We start from the raw sequence: 24,584 nt of genomic DNA on the forward strand, positions 1-24,584 counted from the left end.
AACGATCAATAGGTATTTCATTCTTCAATTTCCTTTGGTTTCCCCTTATTCTTAGGCTCTGATATATATTTGGGAAATCGAGTTGGAATCATTTTTCTGGGCTTTTTACAATGCTTGTGTTTTCCAAATATCAACAGTTCCTCTTAACTATAATTTATGACCTCTGTTATTGCCTGTTGTCTTATAAATCAAACAAGATGTATTTCTGTAAAGAGGAAAGACCACTAAGATTGTATTAACTTGGGAGGCCACCTGTCCTGTGTCCAAGAGAAGTCTCTGGTGAAAGTTGTGGGATCCTCAGGTGCAGGGCACCAGTGTCAGGCTGGCCCAGGGGAAGGCAGAACAGGAAGCAGTTGGAGGCCATGTCTTCACGAAGCCATCTCCAGCCCCACTGGCCACGCTGGAAGCTCCACCTGTAAAGGTGTGTTCTGGTGTCAAAGACTTTGCTATTCCAATATCCCTATTCAAAGGCCAGCACTGCAGGAAACAGCACAGAGCCAGGATTTAACACAGACTTTGGCTGGCTGGCTGCTGAAAGCAAGATAAAGACTTGGCTGTAAGAGATGGCTACTCCAGGGGAGGATTAGCAGAAAAGCTAGAAGGACCCAGAGATTATATCCACATGCCTAACAACCCATTTTCATGCTGGCAGAGAAAGTAAGAGAGAAAAGGCACAACCTGATTTACTAAGTGATTAAGAAGAGTTATTGACCATTATGACTTTTTTTGCTGTTTGCATTTCAATTCTGAGTCCTTGTTGAACTCAGTTTCCTGAAAATCACCACCAAATGCTGCTCCTACTCTCCTGAATCTTTTGACTGGCCAGCCTGTGAGTGTAGCTCTACAGGTGAGGTTGGGGATGACCCATCATGACTGCTAACAGAGCTGACAATGACTGTCATCAAGTGATGCAGCTAAATAGCTAATCTACAAATCGAGTTAATTATGTTTATCAGGTGGGCTTGATGATTAAATACAATAAGAACCCTTTCATCCTTATAGAAAAGCTGCCTTCTCTCAGCTACCTGGATACCACCAAGTTCTATATCAGTTCAGTTTTCATCAGAAAAGTAAACCACCATAACTGATACAGAATACGAGATTTATCATGAGGATGAGACTTCCCTGTGGCAGATGAGACTTTGTAAGCAGATATAACAGCTCTTTTATAGCTGTTGATCTCTCACTACTATTGATGTTTATTCAAGGAAATAACAAGACCAAGAACACCCAGCCCTTGGGAAGAAATGAGAAAGGGACTGGTAGGGTCTCTACTTCAGGGCAGAGAGAGAGAGGAGTGAGGTATGCCTCTAGACTTGGTTATTCTCTGCACACTGCTTTCTACCAACCCCAGAGAGTAACCAGCCATGACTTGAGCTTTCATTTAACCCAGTGTTTAACTTGATGCCATAATCCACGACTTCATGTTAGGAGCATGGTGTGCATCCTGCGTAAAGCAATCTGTAATCAAAAATTGTGTTCCAGAAAAAATGAGCTTTATGAAAACACTTTACATAAAAAATTGCCTTGCGTGTGATTGCTTGCTTATCTCCATTTGAGATCGGTGGCTCTACCATGGAACACAAAGGAAAAAGCACTTCTTTGTTTTATGAATTTCTCTTTGCATCACTTCAAAGCCCAGACCAAAAATAAGGTATTTTCCCCATATGTTGTTATTTAATATATGGCTAAAAAATCACTGAGCACAATTTGAATGAATAGATTGCTTTAATGTAGGTCTATTTCTATTTCAATTTTCTAAACATCCAATTCAGATCACACATACGCACAAAAGCAGTGCCGTTCTTTGGGTTGCTTGCAGTTTGCTAATAGCCATCATATCATAATCATCTCTGAGACTAAGATCAAGGCTGTGTGGAGGTGATATGCTTAAAGTATAAAAATGTATCATTTGTTCTCTGCCATATAGAATGCAGCTAAACCTCCTTCCCATAGAAAGAAGAAAATATTTCAGATACACTACTTTGTTCCTTCTGAATCTTCACAGTAGGGTGATAATTTTCCAGCCCATCCTTGGGTCAGGCATCCAACATGGCTAAAATGGTCTTTTAATTACTGCGAATAAATTTATTCTCTAGCTTCAGGTTTTGTTTGTTTGGAAACAGTTTTTGAAGATGCAAAGCCATTTGCTTGTCGATTCAATTTTCAAAGCTTTGCATATATACTATTTAAATAGAGAAAGAATAGTTTTAGAAAATGTGTGTTCTTTGTTTAATTGACTGTTTGGTACCCTGCAGTCTATGCCTGCAGGCAATGGATGAATTCAGAAGGCTAAGCATTTAAACATCCTCTAGGTTGGGATGGTTGTAGTATGGAGTAATAGGGTAATCAGGCTTTCTAACTTGGGTTGTGGCAAACTGATCTTAGTGAGATTTCTTAGATTAAACCCACAGGGAAGAACCGTTTCTGTTGTACAACTCTGAGATTGAATATTCCAGTTTCCTTATGTTATCCTTAAGGAGTAGCATAGCAAACTGATTTGGTTTCCCAAGTCTACTTCAAGGAGATTTGGGGTGACTCACCTGGGCCACACTAAGAGTTGTGGCATTCCAGACCTCCAATCCCCATTTTACCTAGAGAAGCTATGCTTTATTTTACATAGTATTTGAAATAATGTTCATTTAGGATTCAGAAGTCTTCTACTTCCCTCCCTTACTCTCATTTTTCTTTTTTTAAAGGCCTATTAAATTTACTAAGTTCACTAGATTTGAGATCAGAAATATGCAGATTCTGATCTGGTTTTCCCACTTACGAGTTCTATGACTTTAGTGTCTGTGAACCAGTTTTCTCATCTGCAAATTGAACTAATGATGTTTATCAGGTGGGCTTGATGATTAAATATGATAATAACCCTTCTATCCTTATAGAAAAGTTGCCTTCTCTTGGCTACCGGGATAACACAAAATTCTCTATCAGTTAAGTTTTCATCAGAAATTAAGCCACCATAACTCATATTGAATATGAGACTTAGCATAAGGATGAGACTTTGTGTGGCCATGGGGGCTAGTGGGGAAGGTTGTGTAAGGCTGTTTTCTGCACCTGGTGCTAGGTCTGCAGCCAGGAAAGAAGGGTGTGAAGTAGGAAAGAGCAAAGACACACTGTCCTCTCTGAGGAACAGCTGAGTCCATGAGGACCTCCTGGAGACTGTATCTGTGTCTTCATGGCTGTAGCCTCAGTGATCTGGATGACCCACAGGACAGACTGGATCCTTGCACACTAACTGCCCCACGAACCTGTCACACCAAAGGAGGAACTCCAGTGGGAGTGGCCTAGCTTTCACCCCAGCACTTAGGTGAGCCAGCAGAGCAGCAGCTGGTGATATCAGGCAGTGCTGGTTGCTCCTCCACTCCCCGTCTTGCCTTCTCTTTTCTATGCCATCTGTGTAGATGTGCTGACCATTTCTAAGGCTTTAATACTGCTATGTGTTGTTGACTCCCTGGCTTACCTGCATATACCTTGACTTGACATTTCTGCAGTGTATGTGGACATGCTGACACTAGAGTGGTAGAACATGCAAAGCTTGTTACTGGCATCCCCACACTCCCCGCTGGCAGGCTTAACTAATGGATAATGGCAACCTTTCCCTAAAGGCTGGGATGGAGGTTTGTGATCTTTCAGAGTACTCTAAGCAGCCACTAGCAAGCAGTCATAATTGACACGTGAGTTGAATTATATTTGCTATTGCTAGAGAAATAGGCAGAATTCATTTATTGATAGAAAGAACTTGATAGGGACAGAGTGACATTTAAATAATCAAGTATAAAGGTAGAGGAGATGAGGATTTGGATTAGCAGACACCAGTGTGGAAAAGACTTAGAAAAACTGAGAGCAGATTCAATGTTTATGGATTACTGTGCATCAGGGCGCACGTGCACACGTACACGTACAACTTCAAAGGTATTGCTAGAAGTAAGAGTGCACAGGACTGTGTGTCTTTTTCTACTTTGCACCCGTAAGATTACAGTAGGAACTTAGCTTTTGGTTTGAGGGTCATAGTATAGAAATGTCATCAACACACAGGAAATGCCATCCAGGAAGGAGTGATGGATATGGTGCGGGAACTTGAACATGTTATAATAAGGAACTCCATGAAAATGCCAATAGACTTTCAGCCTATTGAAAAAAAAGGGTCTTAGGAGAAGCGAACTTGTACTGGGACCTGCAAAAAATAGAACTCAGGCAAGTGGATCAAACTCAGCTGTGTTTAAGAAAGACTAGCCTCTAAAAACAGGGAATTCCCAGCCACTGGTAGTATTACAGCAGATACAAAAATCAATGTAGCAAATTCATATATCATCCATGGGGTTTTAAACTAGATCATCAGTTTCCACAAAACTCAAAGCTTTTAAAAATATAGATTTCTGGGTCCAAGTCTAGATTTACTGAACCATAGTTGCCTGGGGTAGGACCTAGAATTTGTGTTTTGAATAACTCCCACTGGATTCTCACTTACCAAGTGGGAAGGTGTGAGAACTATTGGACTGGAAAATCTCTCAAGAGCATTTCAGTTTCAGAGATTTTGTTCCTAACTGTTCATTCCAGGAGGTAGGATGCACAGTGATAGGGACATGGATGCTGGAGCCAGAATGCATGGGTTCAAATCCTAGCCTTAGAGGCCAGATAGTGGCACATTGATAAAATGCAGCACTGTGAGGCAATCCCACATAGAAAGGTTCTCAGTTCAAGTCCAGAGACCTCCCTGAATATGCCAGGCACATGTGTGCCCATGATCCAGAGTTGGCTGAAGGCAGGGGGTGAATTGTAGTGTTGAGATCCTGCTAGAGGTTACTGTTTCTCTCCATCTCTCTCTTTCTCTCTGGCTCATGTAAAAAAAAATCAGTTAATTTTATAGACTTTAAAGCAAACACCAGTCAGCTCTGACTCTCATTAACTCTGTCATTTTGAGCAAGTTTCTTTTCTTCATCATCTGTTAAGTCAAGCTAACAATAGCATCTGCTGCTAGGGCGTGGCCAAGAGTAAATGAATAAATGGGCAAATGGTAAAGTAAGCATGGTGGTGTTTACATAGGGAAATATAGGATAAATACCAGCTATCCCTCTTTATATTGTAAGATGACAAATCCATGTTCAGGTCATCTGATGAATGCATGTTTAAGAAGTAAAGGAGCTAGCCATGGTCTTTGCACACCTCTGTATTGCTTTTATTTTAGTAATCACCTTTCAAAATAGATCCAGCTTTATTGGGTATTATACAGAATATTTGTAATATTTCTTTGAGTGTTTGTAAGGTTATCAAACCATCAATAAAGTATAACCTTCTTGGTAATGCAAAGCTGCAGAAATTGTAAGAAATGAAGCTTCTAGTTTATTGAGATTTCCATGTAGCACCATAACCATGTGACTTTTTCTTTAAATTAAGTGGGATGTGAAGACCTTCAGTGATGTATTAGGTTGTCAGGAAATCACGAGGTAGTTTTCTATACTTTTCTATGCAAAAATGTGTCATGACTTTCTAGATGACCCAACAGTACCATGAGTTTTGGGCATTGTGTGTACCCTGTAAATATCATCCCAAAGCAAGACAGGGAAATTTTCATTACTCTAGAAAATTCTTTCTTATCCCATCCCAGTCAATTCCCAGCCCTGCCCACAGCAACATTGTTCTGAATTTTATTTTTACAGAGTAACTTTGCTGTTCTTAACTTTGTACAAGTGGGACCATAACATATGTACTACTCCATGTCTTATTTCTTTACCTACACATTTAGTTTTGGAGATTTATTTATGCTGTTGCATTTACCAGTAGATTTTTTTTTTAAATCTCCATTTTATAAAATATACCATAATTTCTCAATTTTTGTGTTGATGAACATTTGAATTAATTTGAGTGCTTAGTTATTAAGAAAGCTGCTATAAAAATTATTGTACAAGTTTATTTTTTTAATACTAAGTTTTCTTGAATAAACATCTAGGAATGAAATTTTTTTAAGGTTTTTTTCCATGAGGTGTGTGCACTTGCCTGAGAGGTACAGAGAGAGAGAAAGTGAGAAATCACCTCCCCCAGGGAGATGACCATGCCACAATCCCTCCACCTCTGTTCTCCTCTTGGGATTTTAGGCACTCAGGCACATGTGTCTGGCACGACTCTCTGGCCGTCCGGTCTGGAACTGAAACTGCGGTCAGCCATGTGTAAGTCCAGTGCCTTTACCACCATACCACCTGCTGGCCCCAGCTGTAGAATTTCTGGTCTCAGACATTTTTCATCATAGAGTAGGTATATTTATCTTTACAGGGAAATAGGGAACTAGCAAATGGTTTTCCAAAGGAGCTGTGCCCTGTTGCAGTCTCCTCAGGATGTATGAATTCTAGTTTTGTGTCTATCAGTCAAATATGAAAGAGCAGGTGCTGTTCAATCCCGCTCATGGAAAACTCAAGAACAGCAAACCATTCTGTAATAATGGCCAGACCGTGGTTCCACGTGGTCTCTTACAAATGTTTGGTATTGCTTTATTTAATGTAAGTATTTCTAGTGGATTTGAGATCGTATTTAATTGTTGTTTTAATTTTCTTCCCCCTGAAGGCAAATGATGTTAATCTCTTTTTCATGGGCTTATTGATCATTTTTCTATCTTCTCTCATGGCATATCTGTTCAAATTTTTTACCCTTTCCAAAACTGCATTGTTTGTCTTTTCATTATTGATTTGCCAGAGTTAATTATATATTCTGGACAGAAGTCCTATAAAAGTTCTGTGCATTGTATTTTTTCCCAGGTGGTGACTTACCTTTCTGTTTCTGTAATGGTGTCTTTTATAAGCAGAAGCCTTTGCTTTTTATAAAATCCAATTTATCATTTTTTATGTTCAATGCTTTTTGTTTCCTAAGACATCTGTGCCTATCCTACATTCAAGAAGATATTCTTTTATATTTTTCCAGAAGCTTAATCATTTCAGCATTTACATTTAAATGTATGAACGATCTTAGCGGTAATGTGTGTTGGCAGGTAGAGGTTGATACTCACTGGGCGGGTGTGTGTGGTTGAGATACAATTATCCAGTTGTTCAAGCATGTTTGTTGACAAAGCTTTCCTTTCTTCATCGAATTGCCTTGACCCCTTTGTTGAAAACCAATTGACCTGGTATGTGTGGGTGTAGTTCTGGGCTCTCTAGTCTCTAGGAATTTGTCACTCCTTATGCTAATGCATACCATTGCAATTATTTTAGCTTTTTAAATTTAAGTTTCTTTCTTTCGTGAGAGAGAGGGGAAGAAGAGAACTCTCAATAGGGTCTCATGCAGAGATTCCTCCTGAGCCTCTGAGCCAGGATCGCAGGTATGGACATGCGCACCTGACTTGAGCAGGTCAGTCCAGGTACTGAACTTGAACTTTCTTTGACTTCTGACATTGCAGTAATACTTCTGCTTTGCCACCATGGCTGGGCTTACATTAGCTTTTATAGTAAATCTTAAAATCCTCGAGGGTAAGTCTTCAAACTTTTTTTTTGAGTCCCAGATCTGGAGCTTAAAAATCATGCCAAGTCCATGTATGTTCGTGTCCATAATCCCAGGAGGAGAATGGAGGAGTGAGTGTAGCCATCCACCTTGGGGGCGATTTCTCACTTTCCCTCTCTCCATCTCTGTCTCTCTCTGGTGAGCACACAGGCCCTATAGCAACAATATCTTTGAAAAAAAATTGTTTGGGGCATTCTAGGTCTACAATGACTTTGTTGGAATTTTAAGGGGTTTGCCAAATCTGTAGGAGAGCTGATATCTTAACAGTATGGATGGGTTTAGTTCATGAATGTTCTGTTCATGTAAATATATCACTCTATTTAGGTCCCTCTCAATTTCTCTCAACAGTGAATATAGTTTTCAGTCTTGTACATGTTTAAATATATTTGTCCCTACGTGTTTAAAAATGATTTTTAATACTATTATAATACAATTGGAAAATAAAATGTTTCAGTTGTTTGCAGTTACTTCAGAAATACAGAGGCCAGGTGGTGCTCAGTGGTAATGCTTCTGGATCCATATGGGAAAGGTCCTAGATTCGAAATCTGGATCCTCCCTGGGCATGCTGGGTACACATGTGTGCCTGTGATTCAGGTCAGGTGGGACAGGGTGGATCCTGGCGTGTAGACCCTGCTGGGAGTGTCTGTCTCTGTCTTATTCCCTTTTTCCCTCTGTCTCTTTTTTTAATGAAATACATATGCAAATAAATTTTTAAAAAATACAGTTGATTTTTTTATTGGTCTTATATGTTGCAACCTTACTAAATTCCCTTGTTTTAATAGTTATTTTGTAGTTTCCTTAGTATTTTCTGTATAAACAACATCTCTTATGAGTAGAGTCAGTTTTATTTCAATTCCAGTCTACAAGTATTTTATTTCCTTTTGATTTTTATTACATTGCCTACACTCTTCAGTGCAGTGTTAAGTAGACATAAGAGTGACATTCTTGGCTTTTACTGACCTTAAGAAACTCAGAGATAGCAGATGGCCCAGCGGTGGCATTGCAGGACTCCCATAGGACCAACTGCTGTTCAAGTCCAAACTTGGTGTCTTGAAAATCACACTGGTTGCATGTGCTTGCATGGCCAAGATCCCAAGAGGAAAATGGAGAAGGGAATGGCATCCCCCGAGGGGGGTGATTTCTCACTTTTCCTTTCACTGTCTGTCTCTCCAGTGAATGCACATGCCCTAAAAGTAAAAACCTCTCAAAAAGAAAGAAAGAAAGAAACTGCTTATTATTTTGCTTACTGTTTTATATTATTTAATATATTAGCTATAGATTTTTCATAGATGCTCATTATCAAATTAAGGATATCTTCAAGTATGCTGAGAATTTTATCATCATTTTATCATTAATAGATTTTGAAATTTGTCAAATTCTCTTTTCTATGTCTATTGATATTTCCTTCTTCATCTATTTGCAAAAGAATTTGTGTAAGATTGGCATTATGGGGGCTGGTAGGTGGCGTGGTGTTTAAGGGTATTGGACTCCCACATGGGCAACCACAGTTCAAGTCCTGGACCTGGTGACTTGCTTTCTCATTCCCTCTCTCTGTCCCTCTCTGGTCAAAATTTAAAGTAAATAAAATAAAAAGTTAAGTAAAAAAAATTTTTTTTTTTAAAAAAAGACTGGTATTATGTAATGTCTTAATATTTAAGAGAGAACGCAGTGAAATCTTCTGGGTCTAGATTTTTCTTTGTAGGAATGTTTTAACAACAAATTCAACTTTAATGGCAAACTGATTTTCTGTTCCATATGATGTTAGTTCTAGTAAATTGAATTTTAGAGAAATTTTCCCATCTTACACAAACTGACAATTTTGTTCACGGATAGAATTGTTCATGACACTGTCTCATTATAACATTGTATCATTATCTATAGGATCTATATTGATAACGACTCATTTACTTTGATAATTTGAGTTTCTCTCATTTTTTTAACCTCCACCAGACTCATTAAGAGATAATACTTGTATTAATCTTTTCTAAGAAGTAGATTTTAGTTTTGTTAATTGTTTTTCTGTAGTCTGTTTTCTTTTTCATTGATTTCTCTGTACTTAATTCTTTCCTTTTTTACTTGATTTTGGTTTAATTTGCTTCTTTTTCTAATTGTGTAAGGTTAAAGCTTTGACCATTGATTTTAAAACTTTTCTTCATTTCTAATATAAAGCTGTAAATCTCCCTCTAAGGACTGCTTTCCTCTAAACTTTTTGATGCATACTGTTTTCATTACTACTAAATTTTAAATATTGGATTGTTGAAAAACTCAAGACACATTTTTGCATAGAAAAACAGAAAAATATGTCATGTCTTTTCCAAAGACTTGATATTTTCTAATTTCCCTTTGGATTCCTCCCCCCCCCCCCCAAATCAGGTTACTTAGACTAAAGTGCCTTAGATGGGGCCAGCAGATGGTATGGTGGTTAGGGTGCTAAGCTCCCACACGGCTGGCTGCAGTTTGAGTCCCAGACCTGGTGGCTTGCTTTGTTACTTTCTCTCTCTCTGCCTCTCTCTGGTCAAATTAAAAAAAAATATTAATAAAATAACTAACTTTTTAAAAAGTTAGATCATTTGTCGGTGTTTCTGTTATTTATCTCTAACTTCAATTTTAGTCAAAGAATCTACTCTAAAATGATAATTATTCAAAATTTAGTAAGATTTTATTGGCACAACATATTCTTTATCTTGGTTTACCTCATGTATATGCTTGAAAAAAGTGTAGTATGCAGTTGTCAAATGTAGCAGTACAGGAATATCAACTAGTACAAAATGATTGATATTTTTGTTTAGATCCTTTAAGCTTTACTGATCTTTTTTTCTTTTTAATTTTTTGTCTTATTCTTTCATCACCTACTGAAACAGAGGTATTAATATCGATTATTGTGGACTTGTCAATTGCTTCCTTTAGTTTTGCTGGTTTTTTCCTTATGTATTTTGTTATTTGATAACTACATTTAGAATTGTTAGGTTCTCCTGAGGAATTTCTGTTTATTATCATAAAACATTCTCTTTGTGTCTATTAACACATCTTGTCATGAAGTTTATTTTGTTGGACATTACTATGCTCGGTTGCACTTTCTTTTCTTTTCTTCCCCCTTAGGTTTTTGCCATAGTTTGCTTTCACTCACTAGAGAGAGACAGAGAGAGGGAAAATTAGAAATCACCTCCTCTTCCCCCTGGGAGTATGGCTACGCTACAATCCTTTCTCCTCCATTCTTCTCCTGAGACTTTAGGCATGCACACATATGTACCAGGCATGATGTTTAAGCCTTTGGGTCCAGGATTTGAACCATGTTGGCCATGTGGGAATCCAGTGCCTTAACCACCATGCCACCTGATGCCTCCAGAAAATTCATTTTTTGAAGACAATATATATTTGAATTTTGTTCATCATCAAAATTGCTGACAATTTTGGCTTTTTGAGTGCTTAATCCACTTATATATAATATGCTTATTGACCTGATTCGACTTAGGTCTATCACTTTGTTATTTTTTTTAACTTGTTCCATCTTTTTTCTATTTCTCCTTTCTTGCTTTCTTTTGTGTTAACTGTTTATTATTCTTTCTATTTTTTCATGAGAGTGAGAGATAGGAGAGAGAGACATAGGGCCTCATGCTGTAACCCTCACCCAGCCTTCCTTGCCAGCCAGCATCATGGGTGCACCCGTCCAATGTGTACAGGTGTGCAGGTCACCTGGGAACTGACCTGTGATCTCCCACATGGACCCAGCCTCTCTTGTGTACCACGTTATTATTATATAGGGTCGTTGGAAAAGTCACAATACATTTTTCTTTATTTTTTGATACAGAAATCCATCATGACTTTTCTGACAACCTAATGGTACTGTGTCACTGATCCAAGCCAATACTATTTATTATACTATTTTAGTTTCTCTATACAATTTTTACATTTGTATTTGTTCAGGGGTTGTTTTAAGGTATTACAATATGTACCCTTAAAGAATTCTCTTTTTAGAGTTGCTATTGTATCATTTCATGTAAAATATAATGACCTTTGTATAGTGTTCTGCTCTCACCTATTCCTGTGTTGTCAGTGTCTCATATATATTCATATACACACACACACACACACACACACACACACGTGTATATATCCCACACCATAATACACACTACAGTATTATAATGTTTGCTTTGTTTGCTATCTTCAAATAAAGAGGCATTTAAATAGATAACCAGGTAGGAAAACCAGATGGTATAATGGTTACGTTGCTGGACTCCCCCATGGCCAACTGTGGTTCAAGTCTTGAACCCGGTGACTTGAAACTCACACCAGGAACATGTGCATGCCTGCCCAAGATCCTGAGAGAAGAATGGAGGAGAAGGGATTGTGGCGTAGCCATCCCCTCTGGGGGGTGATTTCTTGCTTTCTGTCTCTCAGTCTCTGTCTCTCTGGCAAGCACACACACCCTATAGCAAAAATCTCTCATATATATATATATATATATATAACCAGATATTAATCATTTTTGATGCTCTTTGCTTAGATCTGACCTTGCATTGGTATCATTTCCCTTTAACCTGAAGAGCTATACATAACGCTTGTGTAGTGCAGCTTGCTAGCAAACTCTTCTCTTAATTTTGGTTTATTGAGAATATTCTTTCTTCATCTTCCATTTTAAAGGATATTTTTTGGGGGGATATGCTATTCTAGTTTGACAGATTGTGTTTCTTTTTGTTCCTTTTGTCTTTTTTATTTCCTTCTTTTACTTCCTTGTGTCCTGAACAGTTAAAGCCCATTTCCGCTTGTGGCCCATTATATTTGTTGATTATATGCCCTGCATTTCTCTTTACCCAGTTCTTTACATCACAGACTAATTCTTTTCTTCCTTCCTTCTTTCCTTCCTTCCTTCTGTTTACACTTCTCAGAGAACTGTGTTGACCATACTATCCAAAAATCTTCCCTTTTCTCACTTGCTTTCTCTCATTCTGTTCACTTCCTGTGCAACATTTTCACAACATGTAATTGTAGGTTTTGTTTGTTTCTTGCCTTTCTCCCTGACTAGCTCCCTAAGAAAATATATTCTGTCTTATTCCTTCCTGTGTTCTTGGCATTTAGCAAGATTCTTGGCACCCTAGTAAAGGCTCACTGTGGTTTCTCTAGTGTAGGGTGGATGCTGTTGAAGTCGGAGGGACCTCTGACTTTGCTAGACTTGAACAGGCATGCTATGTAGTCGCATGCTATGTAGTCACATAAAATCCAGGACCATCTGTTTTGCAAACACCGTGGTAGAAGTTTAAATACTAAAGCGAGGTTTTTCAGAAGCTTTTTCAGATCCTCTGAAGCCAGCTCCTGCTCTAAATCCCATAACAGGTTACTGCATTCTCATTGTGGTCCTTCTGATGGTCTGCCCTCCACGCTTGCTACTTGTATAAGTTTTTCTCTCTCAGCTGGGCTGTCTCTCAGTTCCTTGTAGGCAGGGACAATATTTCCTAACATATATTAGGCAGTTCTGCAGATGTTTTAAGAAGTATCTTAAAATATATATAAGATGGCCAAATGCCACTTTATTTATTTTTGCCATAGGGAGCATCCCCTTGCAGGAGATGGACAGAAACAGAGGAAGTGAGAAATCCTTTCCCCAACTCCAGGAGGGATGACCATGCTGCAGTCCCTTCTTTTCTGTTTTCCTCTTGGGATTTTGGGTGCACGCACACATGCACACGCGTGCACGTGTGCACACACACACACGTGCCTGGCATGTTTTTCAAGCTGCAGGATCTGGGACTCAAACTGCATAGCTGGCCATGTGGGATCCAGCCAGCTTAATGGTCATACCACCTGGCTGGCCTGGTTTTAAGGTACTCTTTGTTTGTTTGTTTGTTTGTTTTGCTATGTGGCATATATGCTCAGCAGAGAGAGTCAGAGAGGGATAGTGAGAAATCACCCCTGTGAGGGATGGCCATGCTACAATTGCTTCTTTTCCAGTCTCCTCGGGATTTGGAGCATGCACATGCTCCCAGAGTGATTTTTTAGCTGCAGGGTCCAGGGCTCGAACTATGTGGTTGGCCATGTGGGATCCCGTGCTTTAACCTGCACCTGCTAGCTCAATTTTAGGTTAGTCTTAATATGGTGTTGTGCTGAAAATGTCTATAGTAAGAAAGCTAACATCTTTGGGTTTATTAAGATTCTCTAGTTCTCTAAGGAAAGAAGCGTGTAATTTCAAAGTAATTAAGATTGGAACTGAGCAATAATGAAGCACGAAGTTCCCACCAGGATACCATGTTGTGTGTGGGGGAGAAACCTGTGCCCTGCCCTGTATTTGGGCTGTTTACATGCACTCCTTTCCAGTTTATGATCCCTGCAGTTTGCACTGCAATGAAGTGCCAGATATTTCCTGCCCACGCTTCCCTTTGGCTGAAGAACATGAGAACTGCTACAGAGAGCAACGCATCAGAATATTTTTTAGACTTGTTGGTGTTTTTGAAAATGCCCATTTTTAAACATAAATATTTATGCCTTATTTCCACACTGAACTCATTTGTTATGAGGCGTTCTTGATTAGTCTGTGGTCTGAAGAGGACCCCTATAAATAGTAGTTGCCATTTTTTTATGACAAGATGGAGAGAGAACTCTGGAGGGAGTAAAGCCTGAAACTGGTTTTCATATTCTGATTCCATACATAAAAGAGGAGAATGGCTGGGCCCTGGGTAAGCACTCAAACAACTTATGTGTTGGTGTGATAACTTACGTCCTCAGGGTTTGCAGCCCAAGGTAATCTTCCTGAATCATGCACACCTGTGATATGGATTGGCAGCAATGCAAGCAGAGTTCTCTGTGGAATAGTTTCTTATTTTTTAAGACCCTGTATTCTTCTGACACACTCACATTTCTGAAAGGAGAGTAATTCTGTGGGAGAGTTCTTTTGAGTGTATGGTGGGGCTGGAGGTTGTGATCTGAAGCTCCTGAAACAGTTTCAGATTTCATCCAAAGCTTACAGAATCTCCGGTAGTCTTCTTGGGAGTCGTCCTTGGGCGTGATTGTTGGAGGGTACATCCACACTCTGAGGTTTGAGTCATCGCTCGAGGGCACAGAACTTCAGCAGTTGTCGCTTTCATCTCTGAAACAGTCTGCATCTGGAAAATTCTGAGTCCCTTAGATTGCTTCTGAAGAACACTGCAGATATTTGTGGTTTCAATGTATTTTCCGCCCCATAATTAAACTCTTAATTGAACAGTTAGGCAATTCAGTGACCGATTAAGTGACTGAAACGAAACCTAATACAAGCTAGTCCTTATACTGGCTGACCCAGTTAACCATATGTTATTTCAAATAGATTTCCCGGACATGTGTATTGGGTCACAGGAATTTGAGTCTCCAAGAGGTCCTGGTCTTTGTTTACAGTATCGATGTAGCTGCAAGTCTGACGACATTAGAGTCAGTAAGCAGGACTCATTGGATGTGACGTAATCAGAAGGGAACTTTATTCTTATCCCCCCTTGCCCATTACAAGTTGTGTCTGTGGGGTGAGTTATTTCCTACCTTCTGGATTAAAAACTAGGACAAGTTTCATCGATTTGTACGCACTTGTAAGCAGCGAAAGGTCCCTGCTCATTTGTAACTACATATAATCTCCGTATCCTTAGTTTACATATCCAGGATAGAGCAATGATTTCTAAATATCTCCGGAATTCATTACAAATTGGTTTTTCTCCTCTGAAGTTTGACTCTGCTTGGGGTTACTTACCTGCCATGGGGAAGGAGAGTGTGGCAAGCTTCTCCTCCTTTTCTCTGCCTGGAGCTTTTGATTTTTCTCCAGGCCTGAGGGATGCAAGCTAAAAAGTTAGAGAAGCAAGGGGAAGAAGGTTTACTTGGCAGGTACTGTACAAAGCCAGCGTGGATGTCACCTGCTTGGCAGGGTTGGCAGACTGATTCTCCTCCTCATGGGGTGCTTTCGTGCATTTTTCAGGGATCCACCATTACTTATCATGGGCTGGGCTGAGTATCTCCTCTAGGCCACTTGAATCACTTGGATACCCAGCTGACTCTTCCAGCATCTTTCTGCTGAGATCTCATAGTCTCTAACTCCGGGCTGCCCTTGGGTAGTATCTAAGACATCATCAGTCAGCTCCTCTCAGTCACGGCACACACAGTCCATGGCGAACTTTATATACCTTGTGTTCTGACAAGCTCTGAGAAAAGGCCCCAGCTAATGCTGCCACCTCTGTGCTTTGTCATCAGAATAGCTAACAAGCCACAGTCCCGCATCCTTTGAACCTTGCAGGTATGTCTGAGCCCAGTATGCTGTTTCCCGAGTGTGAGAGGGTGCTCCTGGAGCTCTCCAGATGGGTCCATTGAGTTCCTTCACCATAGGCTTGGGGCAAAGGAGAAGAACTTCACAGTCTAACATGGAGAAGAGAAAGTGCAACTCAGAGTACAACATAGCTCTCTCTTAAGAAGTCTCTGCCTGTTTCCCTCTCCTCCAACCTCTTTTATAGACTGGTGGTCAATGGTCAGCTTAGGGTGGAACACTAGTCCTTCTTCTTTCTTTTTTTTTTTTTAAGTTTATTTATTTCCTCCATAAGAAAGAGAGAGAGAGGCAGCACCTCCAAAAGGGCCTTCACGCCTTGATTCAGCCCCAGCCAAGCCTGGATCGTGGACATGCTGGGATTGTTCAGGGAGGTCTCCAGATATAAAACTGGAACCTTGGAGAACATCTTGTTTTACTGCTGCATTGCCATCCAGCCTCTAGACACTGTTCCTATTTTTTTAAAATATTCATGAGAGATAGAGTGTGTACACTTGTGAGAGAGACAGAGACACAGAGAAAGACATGGGCACCCTTGAAGGGGTCTTATCACACCCCAGTCCCCTTCTACCTAGCCCTCTGGCTTGACAGGATATTAGACTTGCTGCATTGGGGGTGTTTTTAGGTCAGGCTGGGATCTGAACCCATAGTAGGCAACATAACTTTCAGCACTGCAGTTCAGAACATGGTGGATGGCACTGCCAGGCTGGGCCTAGACACTGGTTCTTAATCACTTCTCACGAATGTCCCGCACTGGTGCTCTCTTCTTTCACACTGGTAACATGGTGTAGTTTTCACCTGTGTTTCAGGACTCAGTGTGGGGCTTCAACTGGAACACTGATAATCCAAGGGTCCATTTTAACATCTCCAAAATCGTAACAGAAACTAACTTGTGTTGATCACTTGGTATGTACCAGAGACTCTCTCATACATGCCCCACGATACTATGAGGAGACGGAAGTCCAGAGCAGTGAAATAATTTACATAAAGTTACCTAAGCAGCAGGTTGTGAAGCCCTTTCCACATTGTGCATTATTTTCTTTTTAGAAAAACAGAGAATAACTTTGCCTCTTAGAAAGAAAATACTATGCACTAATCAGAAAGAAATGCTACAGTTGTCTAATGCCCTGTCTAACACAAGTTTGGCTCTGCATGAGTCAATATGATGAAACAGTAAAGAGTTTTACTGAACTCCTTGAAAACAAAAAGCATCTTTTTCAACTTGGATTCCCTAGTGCCTGACCAAAGTTGATACAGTATTCATGAATTAATTACACAAATAAACAAGAGAATTAATAGATTTTCTATTCAACTCTCTGGTAAAAAGTAAGACTTCATGTACATCAGATTGATGTATTGTCCTTCTTCTGGGTATTTCCATTTTGTAAGGTGATCCTAGAAGAATTTACATGAATGATGTCTACTGTTGAATTTCCTATTCAGTCATTGAAATAGAGGTGGCAAAGGAATTAAGACGGAGTTTTTTTCTCTGAAGTCTCAACTTTTATAGCAGAGATGACAGTGTACTATATCTGTATGCCTTAGGGAAATGGTAGAATGCTTCTTTGAGTTACAAAATGTCCAGAAACATTTTACTCCAATTCAAAGAAGAATGTTCTAATAATTTCAGCCATCTACCAATGAAGTAGGCTGCTCCTAACATATTCATATTCACTCTTCTTTGAAGGGCGCTGTTGACTGTGCCATGGAAGGAGGAAATGAAATACTGCTGGTGGGGTAAACCATAAGTTTTCTCATACCCTGTCCCTGAACATTTGGAGATTTTAGGTTTCCTTTAGGTGGTGATGACAGGATGCAGCTAACCAGGTTTGTCTGTTATCCACAGGTCTGAGGCGCAATTACAGATGTACCATCTGCAGTGTCTCCCTAAACTCAATAGAACAGTATCATGCCCATCTGAAAGGATCTAAACACCAGACCAAGTAGGTACCTTGCTTTCCCTCTTTAGTGCTCTTCTATGTAATTTTCAGTAAAGGCTAAACATTTTATTTATTTCAGAATAAGTAGATGGAAATTAAAACTCTTTTTCTTCAAGTTTACCTTGATATGTAGGCTGAATAAGCCTTCAGAATATCTCTAGCATCACTACAAGAATAACTCCTTCTCCCTTTTCAGCACAAGAGAGTTTTGATATTTTCCTTCCCCATATTTTCAAGGGCAGGTAGCTCACTTTTACAGACTTGAAAAAATTTTATACTAACTGTTTTTATCCACACAATGTTACGCCTGTTTGTAGAACATGCCAGACTTTGGTTGTGAAGTCAAATCGTATGAATGTCTTTTACTTCTTTCCTTCCTGTATGAATATTGTTGATCATTATAGGAACTTAATGCATCCCCTGGTATATTAAGTCATTTACATACATAGCTACTTCCAATTAAATGAAAGCTCATTTCATTTTTCATTTCAAAGATTCTCATGACTTCAAACTTGCAAAGACTAACCAGGAATCATTTCACCTACACATATGTTATGCATCTTTTTAAAAATCACTGTCATTAGCTTCACGGGCATTTCTAAAGCAGCTGCTAGACTGTTAATAAAATGCTAATACAATAAAGAAAAAAACAAAGACTGTCTCAAAAAGATGAGATTTTTCCAAGTGTAATGGTTTTCATTTCTCTAATATTCATTACGAGACTCATTTAACAGATTTGCCTACATCAAGGCCTCATGAATAATAAATGATTCATTCATCGAACATTTATTGAGCTCCCACTACGTGTCAGACTCTGAGGTGTACTCTGGGGAACGAAAGATGAACAGACCTAGTCTTTCCTCTTGTGCTCCTCCTTCCAGGCTGGAGTAGCAACCCTATAAACACATAGATCATTCTCAAATATCACATGTGCACCCAGAACTCCGGGTATAGGGGAAGGAGCGACACAGGGCAGGCTTTGCAGGATCATTGGCTCAGGAAGTGATCACATAGGGTGAAGTCATGGTCTGACTTTCATTAATCTTAGATCCCTGGTACCCATCCAGTGTTTGGAACACACCAGAGGTTTATATTGGGTCATTGGAAAAGCCATGAGGTATATTTTCTGTTTCTCTATGCAAAAATATGTCATGACTTTTCTGACAACCCAATATTTATTGGTATTTTGGATTGATTGAATGTGTGATTTCAAAAGACAAATGAACACTTTCCTGGCAGAGATATGAGTAGGAGCCTTCCAGGCAAGAAAATTGTTCTGCAAAGATATTGTAAGATGTAGGTCACAGTGAGTCTGGCTTAGGTAAAGAAATGGAAACCCACAGTCAGCTATTGACTCAGTTTTCTCCTCATATTATCTGGGATGCATCTTTTTTAAAATAATTATTTATTTAACTTTATTCATTCATTTATTTTAATTTGACCAGAGAGAGAGAGAGAGAGAGAAAGTGAGAAAGCACATCACCAGGTCCAGGACTCAAACCATGGTCTGCCATGTGGGAGTGTCCAGTGCCTCTGCAAACCATGCCACCTGCTGGTCCCAAGGGATGCATCATTTTTTCCCCCCACAATTTCTAAAATACAAAAATTTTCATACTTGGCTAAAGACTAATCTGTCTGTATGCATACTGGTTATGAGATAGATTGTTCCATAACTTCTCTTTCTTGGAATGTTCTCGTAATGTTTTGGTATCAAGATTATGCTTGTCTCATTAAACAAGTTGAGAGATCATCCCTTTGTTTTTAATCTCTAGATGAGTTTTTGGTAGATAAGTGTTATTTTTTACTTAACTATTAGGAAGAATGTATTGGTAAAGCCATCTGGGCCTGAAGGTATATATTGGGGCATCAGGAAAGTTATGACCCATTCATTTTTGCATAGAAAAACATAAAAATACATCATGACTTTCCTGACAACCTAATATTTTGGGGAGATTCTTATTAGAAATATTATTTCTTTAATAGACCTCAGCTTATGTTTTCTGTTGCTTTTTGTATTAGTTTTAATCATGTGTTTCAGTGAATTTGTCTATTTTACTTAGGTTTCAAGTTTTACTGGTATAAAGTTAGTTGTTTATGGTATCCTATGATATTCTCTAATTTTGTTTTTAATGTCTGCAAGGTATTTCTTTTTATTGCTGAAATTGTCTTTTTTGGGGATTAGTTTTTTAGAGTTTGTTTGTTTATTTTTAGAGATGTTTTGCTATAGGGCGCATGTGTGCTCATCAGAGAAATAGAAAGCGAGAAATTACTGCAGGGGATGGTCATATTATACTCCCTTCTCCTCTATTGTCCTCTGGAGATCTTGGGTACGTACACACATGTGCCCGGCATGAGGTTTAAGCCACCAAATCTGGGACTCAAACCATGGTTGACTACATGGGAGTCCAGCAACATAACCATTACACCATCTGTTGGTCCCTAGAGGTAATTTTTTTTTTGATAGGTAATTATTTTTAATTTTTTTTTATTTACTCATGATAGCACATGTACATTTGTGAAAGGTTTGGAAAGAGACAGCACCCTCTACAGGGTCTGGTCACATCTTCATCCCCTTATTCTAGTTTTCTAGCTTCTCAGATCTCAGATACTTGTATGAGTGCTTGATGGTCTCAGGCTGACCAGGCCAGGGATTTAAATTGCAGTTGCCATGTGACTTGTGGGGTCTGGCTTGTCTTGAAGAGCTCCTAACCACTATGCCATGGAACTGTCCCAATTTTGTTAGAGGTTTTTATTAGACTTTTTGAGAAGTAAAATTTGAGATTTGTTTATTTCTTTCTATGTGTAGTTATTCTCTGCCATTTAAAAATGATTTCCTTCTTTCTATTCCCTTTGGGTTTAATTTGCACTTTTTCACTGGCTTCTTAATATGAAAGTAGAGATTATTAATTTTTCCATTTAAAAAATATATATTTAAGGCTCTAAATATTCCTTAACTTCTTCTATTGACTGTATCCATCAGTTGTATTTTGTACCCAGATGTTCTAATATGTGTTTTCATTCTCATTTATTTCAGTGTATTTTCTATTTTTGTGTGTGATTTCCTCTATTAGTCATGGTTATTTAAAAGTATTTTGCTTAAGGTGCAATATTTGGGGATTTTTGAATTTTTAATTTTTTTGTTGTTGATGAATTTGTATCTGGATTCTACTATGGTAGAATACCTTCTAAATTGCTTTAGTTATTTGAAATTTGTGCCAACTTGCTCTGTGTGATCGGCGTATGGTCGATTTTGGTTATATTCCAGTTTTGCTTGAAAAGAACGTGCTTTTTGTAGTAATTAGGTATTATTTATGAACTAGATCAAGTTTCTTGATCTTGTTTAAATCTTCTGTATTCTTATTCATCTGCTTATCCCACCTCTAAGAAACAGAAGTAGTTAAAAGGCTCCAACTATAAATGTGGGGTTGCCTGTGTAATCTTTTACTTCTCTAAAGTTGTTTCACTTTGTATATTTAAAGCCATATTAACTTCCTATAAATTTAGAAATGTTTTCTTTACTCATATATTTTATTTTTGTATTTATTTATTTGTTTGTTTGTTTGCTTATTTTAATTTGACCAGAGAGGGACAGAAAGAGAAAGAGAAAAAGTGAGAAAGCAAGCCACTAGGTCTGAGACTTAGAATGAGAGAGAGACAGAACCTTCGACAGGGTCTTGTCACACCACAATCCTCTCTCTGTCTTTCCAGCCAGCCAGGATCACAGACCCATGGTATGCTGGGTGCGTTCAGTCAACCCAGGAGCTGAACTCTGGGCCTCCTGTGTGGTTCTAGCATCATACCACAATGCCCTGCCACCTGTGCCCCTGTGTCTGGATCCCAAATTATTCTCAAAGTAGGTTCGCAGATGGTTGTGCCATTTTACTGGAGCTGGAAATTGGTGTGTGTCGTGAGTTGAATGATGTCTCCCCAGAATTCATGTCCACTGAGAACCTCTGTGTCTGACCTTACATCTAAGTAGGGTCTTTTCAGAGAGAACTATCCTGGATCAAGGGTAGGCTCTAAATCCAAAGTTCGTTTTCTCTGTAAGAGATGGAAAAGGAAGATTCTGACACACAGAAAAGAAGGCCATTTTAGAGGCAGAGTTTGAGGTTTTATTTCCACAAGCAAAGAAATGCCAAGTTCTAGGTGAGTCAAGGGAGAATTTTGTCCTAGAGCCTTCGGGGAGATTGCGGCCCCACTGACACCTCGATTTCAGACCTCTGGCCTCTGCTCTTGGTTTGCTCACTCTTTGAATGTTGTACTTCAACTGTGGTTGGTGTTGTGAACCATCCAGTTTGTGGTATTTCTAGTGGCAGCCCCAGGGACCTAACTTGCCTTGTTCTGCAAGTGTCCTTCAGTCATGTGTTATGAGGCAGCCACTTACTGTGCCTATCCCAGGGGTGACCGTGGTGCCACCACTGACTGCAGGTGTGGCCACACAGGGAAATAGTTTATCATTTATTAGGGGGTTATCCTATCTAAGAGGTTCAGTGTCCCTGGAAATGACCAGGCATTATCTTCATTTTATAGGTTAGAAAATTTAGTCTCAGAGACGTGCTTTGTCCAAGGTCCTAAAATAACTGATTGGCAGAGCAAGGGGCAGAAATTTGGTCATTGTCCACCATCACTATTGCTAAAGACAGAGACAGAAGGAGAGAAATCACCACCCCCCCAGGGGGAATGGCCATGCTGCAATCCCTGCTCTTCCATTCTTCTCTCAGGATCTTGGGCATGCACACACATGTGCCCGGCATGAATTTAAGCCACCAGGTCCAGGACTCGAACCATGGTCAACTACGTGGGAGGTCAGTGACATAGCCGTTACTCCAACTGCTGGTCCTCATATTTCAATAATTCTTAATATCTTTTTTTTTTAACCACATTGTTCTTTGCCAGTAGCAACAGAGACAAACTTTTAAATTATTATTTATTTGGTGAAACTTATAAACACTATTATGTTGGTCAATTTCTCTTCGTTATTATACAGCAAAAGAAATATTATCTAGTGAAATTAAAGGTTTAGAAATGCAAACGCTCACACAATTGCCTATTAGGTTTCTCAGGACTTCCAGGGGATGAGTCTGTCAATTAGGACAAGTGATTAAAATGAAATTTAAAGGCACCTGCGTCTGCACCATGAACTAATGAACAGTTCCTCCTTAATGTACTTAAATTTGAGCTTAGGGAACACTCTTTGCCTCTGGACATTATATTACCTAGAAAGAAAGGATATAAAAGTGTCATTACTTACTTTGATACTTCAGGTGGTTGAAAACGACACACAAGTGTCAAAGAGAATACATCAGAATGACCAAAAACGAGTAGTAGATGCTAAATTTTTGTCTTTGAGAAGAAGCCTTAAATGGTGATATCCATCTTATTTTTTTCCTGTGGTCTTCCCTAACTGGTATGAATCCTCATGACAAAGGCCTCATGTTATTAATTTCTCCATTCTGCTCATTTATTTGTGAAGTGCTTAAATGGATGTTTGTCCTAATTTTCAGGGTTGGAATTATTTTCATTAAATGCTTTGAAATTTAATTCCCATGCTCAGGATTTTAGTGATTTATTTGAGAGGTGCAAAATAATAAATAAGACAATTTTGCAAGGTATGCCAACCACTAAAAAAACTTATATACTTACTCATAAATAAAGGTAGCTTAAAAGTCTAAGAAGAGACTCTTTTAGAAACAAGCAAACAAGGGGCTGGCAAGTGGCATGGTGGTTAAGGGTGCTAGACTCCCACATGGTCAACCACGGTTCAAGTCTCAGACCTGGTAGCTTGCTTTCTTGCTTCCTCTCTCTGTGTCTCTCTCTGATCAAACTGGAAGATAACAATGATAATAATAAATAAAGTTAAATAAAATAATTCTTAAAAAAAAAGAAGCAAACCAAAGATCATGCACATACTTCTTCAAAGGCTAAAAACAGATAATCTTTGTGGAATTTTCCATGTAATTTAGTGTTAACTAGGTATTCCGGTGAGGCTAGTAATTTGATATTCTAGTTTAGGAGAAAATTGTCTTTTCTGGGAAAAAATATGTACTGTCAGTGAACTTTGGATGAATGGAACGTAAGGACATATTGAAAATAGAGCTGTGCTTTCCCAGAGGGTGGAAAGTTATAGCTCTGCTGCTGATAATCATTGGGAATCTTCTTGGGAAGGGACAGAATGTGAGATGAGGCTAGAACTTTGCTTGTTCCACTTTTTTTTTTTTTTGGTAAGATTTTTGCCATAAGGCATGTTCACTCACTGGAGAGACAGAGAGACAGTGAGAGAGAAAATGAGAAGTCACCTGCTGGGAGGATGGCCATGCCACAATCCCTTCTCCATGTTCCTCCCCAGATCTTGGGCATGCACTCACATGCACCTGGTGCGATTTTCAGCTGCCAGGTCCTGGACTCAAACTGCAGTCAGTCATGTGGGAATCCAGCACCTTAACCACCACGCCCCCTGCTGGCCCTGCTTGTTTGATTTTATGATTCTGGCTGTATCAAAAAGCACTTCTCACAGCCCGTGGGACTTGTGGAATGTCAGCAAGTCTTTCTAGCCAAGGGCTGTCAAGGCAATGATAAATGGGGGTCTGCCTGCTGCAAGGAAGAGGCCATGGCATGATCTGTGAGCCAAAGGGTGTTTCCTACCTAGCCCTGTCTTTAGCAGACAGAACCTGCAGGTGTGCTGTTGTCAAGACCCCCCTCCCCTCTCTATAAGCAAGGCCTCACATAAAGTAAGGGTAGCTTCTATAGTGGAAGGAAGAATAGCCTGTAGAGAGACTTCCAGAAATACCAGAAAGAACCGTATATCTCTCTACACAGCATTAATCCACAGACAGTTTTAGCAGCTCCGTTTTTCCTCAGTCTCACTTGCGTGCTTTCGCTATATTCAC

General features: G+C 39.3%; 1 protein-coding gene across 1 annotated transcript in view; it reads left to right on the forward strand.

Annotated features, from left to right (window-relative positions):
• The window catches only part of ZMAT4 (zinc finger matrin-type 4), a 390,826-nt gene that overhangs the window by 328,427 nt on the left and 37,815 nt on the right, over positions 1–24,584 (forward strand). The window contains exon 6 of the mRNA XM_006141679.3: positions 17,604–17,700. Coding sequence (XP_006141741.1) covers positions 17,604–17,700 — 97 coding nt within the window. The remainder of the gene's footprint in view (positions 1–17,603; positions 17,701–24,584) is intronic.

This window comes from Tupaia chinensis, unplaced genomic scaffold (assembly GCF_000334495.1).
Source record: "Tupaia chinensis unplaced genomic scaffold, TupChi_1.0 Scaffold000061_1, whole genome shotgun sequence".
Lineage (NCBI taxonomy): Eukaryota > Metazoa > Chordata > Mammalia > Scandentia > Tupaiidae > Tupaia > Tupaia belangeri.